This window comes from Emiliania huxleyi (genome assembly GCF_000372725.1).
Source record: "Emiliania huxleyi CCMP1516 unplaced genomic scaffold EMIHUscaffold_362, whole genome shotgun sequence".
Lineage (NCBI taxonomy): Eukaryota > Haptophyta > Isochrysidales > Noelaerhabdaceae > Emiliania > Emiliania huxleyi.
In genome coordinates, this window is record NW_005199256.1 from 35,996 (window position 1) to 47,199 (window position 11,204).

At 65.4% G+C, this 11,204-nt stretch overlaps 3 protein-coding genes across 3 annotated transcripts in view; 2 read left to right on the forward strand and 1 right to left on the reverse strand.

Annotated features, from left to right (window-relative positions):
* Positions 1-4,856: 4,856 nt before the first annotated feature.
* On the reverse strand, positions 4,857-6,207 carry EMIHUDRAFT_458661 (co-chaperone GrpE). The gene is made up of 2 exons (XM_005772206.1): positions 5,670-6,207; positions 4,857-5,507 (listed from the first exon to the last, which is right to left on the reverse strand). The coding sequence occupies exons 1-2, from the start codon at positions 6,189-6,191 to the stop codon at positions 5,310-5,312; spliced, it is 720 nt and encodes a 239-aa protein (XP_005772263.1). The 5' UTR covers positions 6,192-6,207; the 3' UTR covers positions 4,857-5,309.
* A 2,422-nt stretch (positions 6,208-8,629) lies between these two features.
* EMIHUDRAFT_117813 (hypothetical protein) lies at positions 8,630-10,699 on the forward strand (the record flags this gene model as incomplete). The annotated part of the gene is made up of 3 exons (XM_005772207.1): positions 8,630-8,908; positions 8,992-10,192; positions 10,275-10,699. The coding sequence occupies 3 exons, from the start codon at positions 8,630-8,632 to the stop codon at positions 10,697-10,699; spliced, it is 1,905 nt and encodes a 634-aa protein (XP_005772264.1).
* Positions 10,700-10,743: 44 nt separating this feature from the next.
* EMIHUDRAFT_242522 (hypothetical protein) overlaps positions 10,744-11,204 on the forward strand; it is a gene marked incomplete at both ends in the record, with an annotated part of 2,721 nt that continues 2,260 nt past the window's right edge. The window contains 2 exons of the mRNA XM_005772208.1: positions 10,744-10,787; positions 11,120-11,193. Of these exons, the coding sequence (XP_005772265.1) occupies positions 10,744-10,787; positions 11,120-11,193 (118 nt within the window). The remainder of the gene's footprint in view (positions 10,788-11,119; positions 11,194-11,204) is intronic.

Sequence of the window (11,204 nt, forward strand, 5' to 3'; positions counted from 1 at the left end):
AGCCACTTGCTCCATGAGCAAAACAGTCCAAAAAACACCTGGAGCAGATGGCTTACGCCGCCTGTGGACATGGACAAAACAGTGCAAAAAGCACCTGGAGCAGATGGCTTACGCCGCCTGTGGACATGGGCAAAACAGTGCAAAAAGCACCTGGAGCAGATGGCTTACGCCGCCTGTAGCCATGGGCAAACAGTGCAAAAAGCACCTGGAGTAGATTCCAAACGCCGCCTGTGGCCATGTGAGCGCTCGGGTGGCGCCAGGTGGCTTCGCCCCCCTCCAAGCCACCTGCCCCCCCTCGCCACACCTGCCTGGAGGGCTGGAGCACGTGCGCCACCTGGGCCCGGGCAGGTGGCTCCAGGTGGCTTCGGCCCCTCCAAGCCACCTGCATGCCCCCCCTCGCCACACCTGGAGGGCTGGAGCACGTGCGCCACCTGGGCGTCACTTCGGGAATTTCATCGTGCGTGTTCTTTTGAATAGGAATGTACTATACACCGCCTCAGCACCACGAGCCGCCCCCGCCGCGCCTCCACAATCCACTCTCGCAACTCTACCGCGCAGCCGGCACACGACGTCGACGAGGCCGACAAACAAAGCTCTGCATGGCCTGGTTTATCGGGGATCGAGAGATGGCGTATTATTGGGCAGTCTTCTCATTGGCGAGTCAGACTGCTCAGCGTCGGCAGCAACGGCGCGTGAGCAGCGCAGCCACCGGCTCCTGCGGTATTTGCAGCCACACCAAACGCCCGCGCGGGCCGGGTTGAAGCCCCAGGCTTATGTCGACGCCGGACATTGATTGTAGCCGCCGACGACCGCCGCAGGCCCTCATTCACACACCCCACAGTCCCAGTTTGCAGCGCGGGGAGGAGCGGGAAGGCTCGCGTTTGGCAGGCCAGCCCTTCCGTGGCTCGGATTTTCCGTTTCCGAATTCAAACTTGCGTCAGGTGGCGCACGTGCTCCGGCCCTCCAGGTGTGGCGAGGGGGGGCATGCAGGTGGCTTGGAGGGGCCGAAGCCACCTGGCGCCACCTGCCCACCCATCGGGCCCAGGTGGCGCACGTGCTCCAGCCCTACAAGTGTGGCGAGGGGGGCGGGGCAGGTGGCTTGGAGGGGCCGAAGCCACCTGGAGCCACCTGCCCAGGCCCAGGTGGCGCACGTGCTCCAGCCCTCCTCGTGTGGCGAGGGGGGGCATGCAGGTGGCTTGGAGGGGCCGAAGCCACCTGTTGCCACCTGCCCAGGCCCAGGTGGCGCACGTGCTCCAGCCCTCCAGGTGTGGCGAGGGGGGCGGGGCAGGTGGCTTGGAGGGGGCCGAAGCCACCTGGCGCCACCCGAGCGTTCACATGGTCACAGGCGGCGTTTGGAATCTACTCCAGATGCTGTTTGCACTGTTTTGCCCATGGCCACAGGCGGCGTAAGCCATCTGCTCCAGGTGCTTTTTGCACTGTTTTGCCCATGTCCACAGGCGGCGTAAGCCATCTGCTCCAGGTGCTTTTTGCACTATTTTGCCCATGTCCACAGGCGGCGTAAGCCATCTGCTCCAGGTGCTTTTTGCACTGTTTTGCTCATGGAGCAAGTGGCTAAAGCCACCTGCATTTTGTGCAAAAGGCTCTAAAATGGCCGAAATCCCTGGTGGCGCACGTGGCGATCGCCACGTGTGCCTCGGCTAAGAGGCCTCTCCAGGCGAGAGTCAGGTGGCACGACGCGAGTCAGGTGGCGTGGAGCCTCCTACCAGAGCCCATCTCTCTCGGCTGAGGGCTGACAAGTGACAAGCTGCCGAGCCCAAATCACTGTGATAGTCGTGATTTCTTGTTGGTAATAACAAAAATCTCTCCCATGAAGCATGATGCATGAATCGCAATCACAGCCGCCGGCGCCTGACATCAATGTCACTCGCCACAGTACATATCGTCTATCCCACCCCGGTGATCCATCGCGTCCGCACCTCTCACGCCTGTGCAACTTCCGCGACACGTCCAATCGCTAGCACGATTCGCGGACGCCCGCATCATACGCACAGGCGCAGCGTCGGGTCCACCATGTGGCTCCATCTCCCTGCTCCGTCCCGCCAGCCTCTATGCGCCAGCCTGTCGATCTGGCAGCGGGACAGGAGCGTCCGCGTCCGAGAGTCGGCGCTGCGCCGCCTTCGGGAAATAAGTAGACCAGAGCTCGTTCAGCTGCGCCTCGTCCATCGGCGCCAGCTTCACGACCTTGAACGGGGCGCTGCCACCGTTCTTAAAGATCTGGAGCTCGGGCTGGTGGTGAAAAATCCACTTGTACTCGACTCCGCTGAACATCTCCGCGCCCGGCCTTCGCCCTTTGAAGTTCTTGGCGCAAGGGCGGGGAAGAAACATACAGACGAATCTCTTCACCTTCGGGAGCGCGTTGAGGGATCATCGATCGCACGAGACCACTGTTCCCGTGTACGTGTCCGACGGCGCTGCGGTCGTTGTGGCGACGAGCGCGGCAAGAACGAGGACGCGCGTGTGCATGTGCGTGGATGTGTGGTGACGGCCTCAGGGCGGGGAGGCGAGCCGGCTTGGCGGTAAGCGGGCTCGGCGCGCCCTAGTTGGCGGAGAAAACGTGGCGAGGAATTTTGGAATTTTGCATGACTGCGGTGGGGGGGACTGTAGGACCACTCTCTGCGAGCGCGTCGGCTGTGTCACATCGTGCTGCACACCACGCACCACAGGAGATCATCGCGCCCACCGTCTACTTTCGGTGCACTGGTCGCGACTGGCTCGTCCGCGGCGGCGGCGGAGGCGTCCTCGGCCTGGGCCGCGAGCTCGCGCGCGCGGCAGAGGGCGGCCTCCTCTGCGGTGGCGAAGCGGCCGAGGAGGATCTCGAGTCCGTCGCGTCTCAGACGGGCGCGGAAGGGCAGCCGCGAACAAGAGGCGCGGTAGACGCCCAGGAAGCGCGTGCCAGAGTCGGACATCAGCAGCTCCAGCCCCTCCTCCGCCGCCGCCTCCAGCGCAGCAGCAGCTGTCATCGGCGGCAGCGCTTGCGCCTCGGCGCGCTTGGCCTCCGCCGCCGCCCGGCCCTCGGGCGAGCGGGCGTAGCAGAGCGCGGCCGCCTCCGCCGACCAGAAGTAGCCGAGGTTCACGTCCTTGCGGCCGCGCCACACCCGTGCCATGAAAGGCAGCTTGCAGGCCTGTGGCGTTTGGAAGACGCCCACAAAGCCCGAGCCGCCCGTCTGCAGCCAACCTCTCCTCGGCGGCCGTCGCTATGGCCTGGGCGCTCGTCATGTCCTGCTCCTCCCGCAGCGCCACCGCCTTGGCGAGCTTGCATATTCCAGCCCCTCGGGCGAGGTTGCGTAGCAGTACGCTGCCTCCACCTTCGACTCAAAGCGGCCGATGACAGTCTTGACGTTAGCGCGGGAGACCGTGGTAACGTAGCGCCGCGTAGGGTCCTTGTTGGCCTCGTAGTGGACGCACTTGCACTCGGTGTCGGCCCTGATGAGTTTGACGGAGGAGGGCTGCGGCTTCAGCATGATATGTCACGCTGTGCTCATTTCTTGTTTCTACAAAATTGCCGCGTAAACTTATCGGAACATTTCTTTTGTGTGGGGGTGGGAGAGGGGCGCACGGAAAAGCACACAGTGCGTGAGCATCCGTCACATCTACCGTCACCCTTGCAACACTTTTCCCGGGATGGGGCGCGCGCGGGGGCGGCGCCGGCGGGTGTGAGAGAGATTTTAGAAAACCAACAAGAAATCACCACTCGCACAGTGATTTGGGCTCGGCAGCTTGTCAGCCCTCAGCCGAAGCTGGGGCCGGTCCCGTAGCTGAGAGAGCCCGCGCCGATGAGTTCGACGCGGTCGGGGGGGCCTGCGGAGAGGCCAGCGAGGTGGCGATCGCGTACTTCATGGCGCCCTCAAAGTGGGGCTGGCTGACTCGCCAGAGGTCGATACTCTGGACGACCCATAGGATGCCACGAATGCCTGGAGGAGAGGGAGGCGAGGCCAGAGGCAGGCTCAGCTGCTCTCGGGTGATCTCACTTTGGTGGCTGAAGCGGGTCCTGTCACATTCGCGTTCCGAGTCGTGGGGGTAGAAGAATTCGAGGTAGAATCGAGTCAGCACTTCCTTGTAGTACAGCGGACCGCCAGGCTCGCCGGCAGCATCCGCAGGGAGGCAGCATATGAGGCACCAGTCTTCTGAAGAGCTCAACACGGCTGCGGCCGCGATGGTAGAGTCGGCCGCGGTTCCTCTCTCTCTCGGGTGTGCGGGATGTCTGTGGGCCCGAGCGCGATGCGTCATGTGTGTGTCCGCCTTGCGTTTGTTTCAACACACACATCGAAGGCTAGCTCGAAAAGAAATCGCCGGAGGACTGCCGCCATGTTGCCTGGAAGACGGCCCTCCTCTTGTCCGTGGCGCGTGCCCGCGTGGGCCGTGCCCGTGGCGGCTGGGGCTGCTGTCCGTCAGCTCTCGAGGCGCTCCTCGCCCCTCTCCCCGCCGCCGCGCGTGTGCGCGCACCCATTGATGGTGGTCACGTTGTGGCCACCATCACGCCCTGGCAACTGACGTGAGGGCGAGGGTCTCTGCCATTTTGCATGTGCATGCACGCGTAAAGCCGTAAAGCCGTATATCTCTGCGGACTGCGCCTAGAGCTGTCAAACGTTAACTTTGGGCCTAACAGTTGCACTATTGTTGGCTGAAAATCCTCAACGTTGTTCAAGTGTTCTCCCCACGCCAGCCCAAGCTGTTACTGTTGTTACTGTTGTTACTGTTGTTCAGTGGTCAGCAAGCAGAAAATGCAAAAAAACCCGGGTAAAACCCGAAAATACCTGGGTTTTTCCAGGTATTTTCGGGTATTATACCCGCACTGGACGCTGGAGATCGTCGTGGGTCACTGCCAGGCCTTCCTTATTGTTGTTCAGCTGGCCTAACGTTAGCTACTGTTGTTGGGGAGCCCCACTGTTGTTCTGTTGTTACTGTTAACACTAGCAACACTGTTCAGCTCTTAACGTTTGACAGCTCTAACTGCGCCCCCCCCTCCCTCAGCCTCGCACATCTCGGTTTCCTGCGATCTTTCTTTTCAATCACGGCAAACACGCCTCGCCGTTGGGCCGTTCCTCATCTCGTTTAAATCATATCGCACCTGATCCGGATGGGCGGCACGCCGCGGAAAGCACGCGCAGACGCGCTGCGCCGCAAGACACCGGGGCCTGCCCCTCGGCTCACGCTTGGGAGGTGCCGCCCTGCCGCCTCGCGTCCCAAGCTCGTCGAGGAGCCCGCCGGCCACCCGCGCGCGGCAGAGCCTGCCTCTCGGCCACCCCCGCGCGCCCCTTGGCGGGTGGCCGCCGCCCGCGGTGCGCCCCTCAGGCGGGCTTCTGCACGACGCCGACTCCGGCGGCGCGCAGGCAGCGGTCGTGCATCACGTAGCCGGGCGAGGCGACGTGCATGACGGTGCCTGGCTCCTTGGTCGGGTCTGGCGCCTCGAACATGGCGTTGTGGAAGTTCGGGTCGAACTTCTCTCCGAGCGGCTCAATCTTGGTGAGGCCGTGCTTTGAGAAGACCTGCGGTGGAGGAGGCGGGCGGCTCGCCGGGCAGGGAGGAGGAGGACGAGGAGGAGGTGGGGGGAGGGGAGGGTGCGGGGCGAGCGGCGAGGGCGTGAGCGGCGTCCGCGGGTCGCGGCAGGCTGCCGGGGAGCGCGTGGGTGCACGCGTGCGGTGTCTCGCCTTGTGCAGGACCGTGTCGACGAGGACGACTCCCTCGTACAGGTTCTTCAGCACGGGCGCCTCCTCCGAGTCGCGCAGCTCGGCGGGCACCGCATCGGCGGCGCGCCCGAGGTTGTCGGCCACGTCAAGAAGGTCCTTGGCGAAGCCGCCCACCGAGAACTTGCTCGCGTTCTCCACGTCGATCGCCGCTCGCCGCCGCGCATTATCCGCCTCAGCGAGCGCGCGCAGCACCTGGTCGTGCTTCGCTTTGAGCTGCTCGTCGAGCTCGCTCAGCTGCGCCTCGAGCTCCGCGACCCGCGCGGCGTCGCCGTCGGTGCCCTCCGACGTCCCCGGCGCAGCCTCCGCCTCTGCCGCATCCGCAGCGGGCTCGGCCGCGGCCTCCGGCTTGGCCTCGGCCTTGGCGCACAAGGTGCGTGCCCACCCCCCAGCGGCGCCGCGGTGCCGCGCGAGCATCAAGGCCTCCGCCGACTGCGAGGGCAGGGGCAGGCGACGCGCCAGCAGGACCCTTCGTAGCGGCAGCATGCTTCTCGACCCCTCGTCGTCGCACTTCCTGCGGCAGTTCCAAGAAATCACGCGCGAGCGCTCCTAGGAATTCCTTCGAGTGAAATCCCTCTGTGGTGGCGGCGTGCCGTCCTCTCCCTCCTTTTTTGCCCGGCCGCGCGCAGCGCTAATCGGGCGTCCTTTGCTCCTCCGCGAGATATAGGGGCTGTAAAAAGGACGGGTCGGCTGCAAAAATGCAAAAAGGACGGAGGCCTCGTTCGAATGGCGCGCAGCGCCGGCGCGCAGCGCCACGCCGCCAGGCGTCCGCCGGAGGCTCCCCGGCCGACACATCCCGGCAAGCTTGCCGCGCGCAGCGCCCCGCGCCGCAGGCCCGCCGGAGGCTCCCCGGCCGACACACCCCGGCTGCTCTCGCGGGCGCGGGAGCGCCGGCGCGCAGCGCCACGCCGCCAGGCGTCCGCCGGAGGCTCCTGCTGCGGCCACACTCCGGCAAGCTTGCCGCGCGCAGCGCCCCGCGCCGCAGGCCCGCCGGAGGCTCCCCGGCCGACACATCCTGTCGGTCTTTCAAACGCGGCGGAGCGCTCGAATCTGGGGCCCCCACTATCTCCTCTGCGACGACGTCTCCAGCCGAAAGCTCTTGGCTCGAGCTTCACCACCTAGTTCCGTCGCCGACCGCCCGCTCGCGCCGAACCGATCTCGGCCGCCAGCCGCTGCCGCCTTTGGGTGGGGGCACAGGCACCCCCCCCCCCCCCCCTCCCTCCCGCCGCGCCCGAGGCGGCGCCGAGGCCGGCGCCTTGCACCCGGCCCGCGGCCGGCACCGCCTCGTCCCACCACTGACCGCCCTGCGGCCCCTGCGCAGGCGTGCCACAGTCGTCGCTCAAAAGCGACGGCCGGGTGTGGGCTGCTCCCTTGCCCCGTCACCCGCCGCGCCCTCGCCCGGCCGCCTCACCGCGCACGGAGCGCTCGCTGCTCGCCGCCGCCGCCGCGCGTCCCCGCGCCGCCACGCTTGCCCTTGCCTTGACGCGCTCTGCGCCAGAGCGCGCGTCTCTGGCAGACGGAGCAGCGTCCGCGCCAGCGGTCGCTGCTCCGCCCCTCTGTCGCGCGCGCAGCGCGCGCGCTGCCGCCGCCGCCGCCGCCGCCCCCTCCTCGCCGTCTTACCCTCCGTGGGGTGTGTGCTGCGCGCGTGCGCGCGCGCGCAGCGCACGGCAGCGTCCCCACCCCTACCCTCCGTCGCACGCTCGCGCGCGCCACGCCGCACGCGCACAGGCCACACAGGCGACAGACAGGGCGCTGCGCCCTGCGGCCTGGGCGCCTGCGCGGTGCGCGCCCCCGCCCGCCGCCCCCGCCCCCGCCCCCGCTCCCAAGCGCCCCTTCCGCGGTGTGTCTCGTGTAGAGAGAATATGTGATTATGTGAGACCCTGTGTGGCTGTGCGTGTGGGTGTGCGTAGCAAGTCGTGGAAGATCGGTGCGCCCCCCGCCGGCGCCTCCGCTGCGCGCTGCCGGAGCCGCCGTGTCGCGTGTGTGCGACACATATAGCTGTGGCGCAAGTTTGTGTTTGAGACTTTGAGAGTGAGTGAGAGCCTCTAACTATCAAAGAAAATAAAAGATGAGTTTGTCGTAGCGGCTAAAAAGAAAGAAAGAAAACAGACAACCCAAGGGAGGGATGGGAGGACGGCACGCCGCCACCACACAGGGATTTTAAGGAGAGGTGTGTGGTGCGCTAGCCGTCGCCCACCCTAGGGAGTCTGCCTCTTCCTATCTCTCTTCGCAGTCTTCTCTCGCCGCTTCTCGCTGCAACCTTCATGCCACCTCGCGGTCGTCCCACTCTCGTCGTTCTCTCCCTTGTCATTTCCTCCTCTGTCGCGTCGTTCTCTTCTGCCTCGTAGCGGCTAAAAGAAAGAAAGAAAACAGACAACCCAAGGGAGGGATGGGAGGACGGCACGCCGCCACCACACAGGGATTTTAAGGAGAGGTGTGTGGTGCGCTATCCGTCGCCCACCCTAGGGAGTCTGCCTCTTCCTATCTCTCTTCGCAGTCTCTCGCTGATTCTCGCTGCAACCTTCATGCCACCACGCGGTCGTCCCACCCTCGTCGTTCTCTCCCTTGTCACTTCCTCCTCTGTCGCGTTGTTCTCTTCTGCCCCGTCCTGCGACGCCGCCGCCTGCCGGTCCCTTGTTCTCGCGGCTTCTTTCGCCTGTCGGCGCAACTCCGTCCTCCTCGCGGCGTATCCTGGCCCCTCGAGTCTATCGAGCTCCCCTCGCGCAAGGACCACATTTCTGACTCCCACTCCGATCATTTGCCTACAGGTCATGTTGTTGCTCAGGTCCACTCTCTCTTCGAACACTCGTGCCTCTACGGATGATCGTAGCGGCTGTTAGGGACCCGTTAGTTTGGTTGCTTTTTCTTTCCGAGACCCGCACACCTAGCGAGCAAGCGGCACAGCAAAGACGTGAGCGGTGCGGATGCAGATCGAGCACGAGGAGGAGAGCCGAATGCAGATCGACGATGAGGAGAGCTGCGCGCTCGGCGCCACATCCTCGCCGCAGCCGTCGGACGCCAGCGCCACCCTCGCCACTGCGGCGCCCGCCCGATTCGACGTGACGCCCGCCGCCGCTGAATCTCCCGACGAGTCGCTTCCGGACCTACTTCAGCAGCACGCTGCAAATTTGCTGCAGCAGTTGGACGCTGAGGGGGAGATTCCAGACGGCCTCCCCGTCAAGGTTGGAAGGGACACGCCATCGGTGTGCTGCTGCACTGCCGCCCCGCTCGTACACCTCCCGCCGCCACATATCAAACTGCTCATGCCCGCTCCCCATCCCAACAGTGTATCGATGCCGCGCTCGAGCACGAGCGCACTAAGGAGCCGCTCGGATCGATCCTCCGTCGGCGCGGGTCCCTTGACAAAAACACGCGGCATGTCACAAAGTGGCTGCCTGCGGTGCGGAGGCTGCTTGAGTGCGGCGTGCTGCATTTTGGCCCCGTCGGACCGACTGCGGAGCAGGCTGCGCTGCGAGAGCGGTACGCCGAGCTGGTCACGCAGTCGCGCCGCGCTCTCGTAGAGGCGAAGCTGCCTCGGCGTCGCGGAAACGGCGGCGACGTCAACGGCTCGCGGCCGTTCTTGGACTGCTTCGAGCCCGCACTCACCGCCGCCGTCCGCTTTCGAGCGGGCGACGCGAGCTCCGCAGAGCAGGCGGCTGCCGACTGCGGCGTCACGAAGGGGGCGGTGCTCTTCTGGGACGAGCAGCTAGAGTGGGCGGCAGACCCGGCTAAGCGGCAGCGCGTCTTCGCAGTGCCGCAGCCCTCTCGGGACGCGGCTGGCGAGCCGAGCGGCGTCGAGGCGAGCGGCGGCGGCGAGGCGAGCGGCGGCGGCCCGCCTGCCGCTGGAGCTGGAGATGCGGCTGGCGAGCCGAGCGGCGGCGAGGCGAGCGGCGGCGGCCCGCTTGCGGCTGGAGCTGGAGATGCGGCTGGCGAGCCGGCCGGGCTGCGCGATGAGGGGCAGCAGCTGCGCGAGGAGGTGCAGCGGCTGCACGCAGAGGTGCAGCGGCTGCGCGCAGAGGGGCAGCGCTCTGAGTCGCTCTCGAGCGAGCTCGAGAAGCTGCAGCTCCTCCCACGGCCAGGGCCGCCGCCCGGGCTCCCCCGCTGGAGGTTTGGGCCCGATACCGTTTGGGACCGGCCGGTCCGGAAGCACTGCAGCGAGATTGCCCTCGGAACGTTGGAGTTCGGCGCCGGGATCGTGACCTTTGAGCGGGACGAGATTCGATGGACCTTCTCCATGCCGGAATCCCACTCGTCTCACTGCTTCCCGTGGCCCTCGTGGACGCTGAAGCTGAGGACTGCAAGTCTCTGCTCCGCGTCCGCGAGCGACATCGACTTCGACCTCTCCCTGCGCGGCTTTGTGGACGTGCCGTTGGACTTGCGAGGCTACGACCTTTCCTGGGAGTTGTGCCGTTTTGCTCCCAGGACGTCGCCGACCACTTCAATCGGCACGTCCATCGCCGACCACTACGACCCCTTCTCCCAGCCCGGTGCGCGGCACTCCGCTATGCGACCAGCGCGCCAGCACACGCGACCCGCCCCTTCCGACGCTCCTTTCCTGTTGTTGCGCAGGCTCGGCCAAGAGCTACATCCGCCTCCGGTTCGACAGCAGCAACGACCGCCTCGAGGCGCTCGAGGCTGTGCCGAGGATTCGCGAAATTCTCCGACTAACAATTATGACGGACGACTGTGGCGGCTACTATTGGGGGCCCTTCCACCCGCGCGCGCAAGATGAGCCGTGGATGGCCGCAGAGCGAGAGAGGCGCGGACGGAGAGACGAGCGGTACGACCCGGCAGCGGTAGCGCGTTTGTGGGAGGAGGGCGAGAGGGCCAGAGAGGAAGCGGGAGAGGCAAGCGCAGCCGCGGCGTCGCGGCCCGCAGCGTCACCGCGGCAGGGCGCGGAGCCGGAGAGGCAAGCGCTGTCGGCCTTCTTCGACTATCCGGCAGCGCAAGCTCTCGCCGGCTGTCAGGCCTCGTGGAACCCAGCTGGGGTCTAGCTGTGTCCTGTGATCCGTCGAACTTTTATGTACGTAAAAGAGGAATGCAGAACATCGGCCAGGGGAGGGACGACGCGGCCAGAAAGAGGTTAGCGTTTGTTGTTGTCTTAATTTCCAGCAACGACGAACGAGCAAGCAAACCCTGCCTAGACGGAGTTCGAGTACAGCTAAATAAACCTAAAGAGACCCACCCGGGGCTCCCCACCTTCGTGTGAGGGCCCGTGAACATCTTCAGCTTGAGAGAGAGAGAGTTTTGAAAACCAACAAGAAATCGCGACGGCTCACCCTCTACCTACCTACCTAGCAACACAAACAAACTCTCTCTCCTACCTAGCTAGCCAGCGCGAACTCGCCGTCTGAGCCTAGCGCAGCGCGAACTCGCTCTGAGCCTAGCGCAGCGCGAACCCGCGCACATAAAAGCTTTTGCGCAGCAACCCGCGGCCGGGCAACCCTCACAAAAACTTATTCCAACATTGGATATTGCACTTTCGATCGTACGACCCAG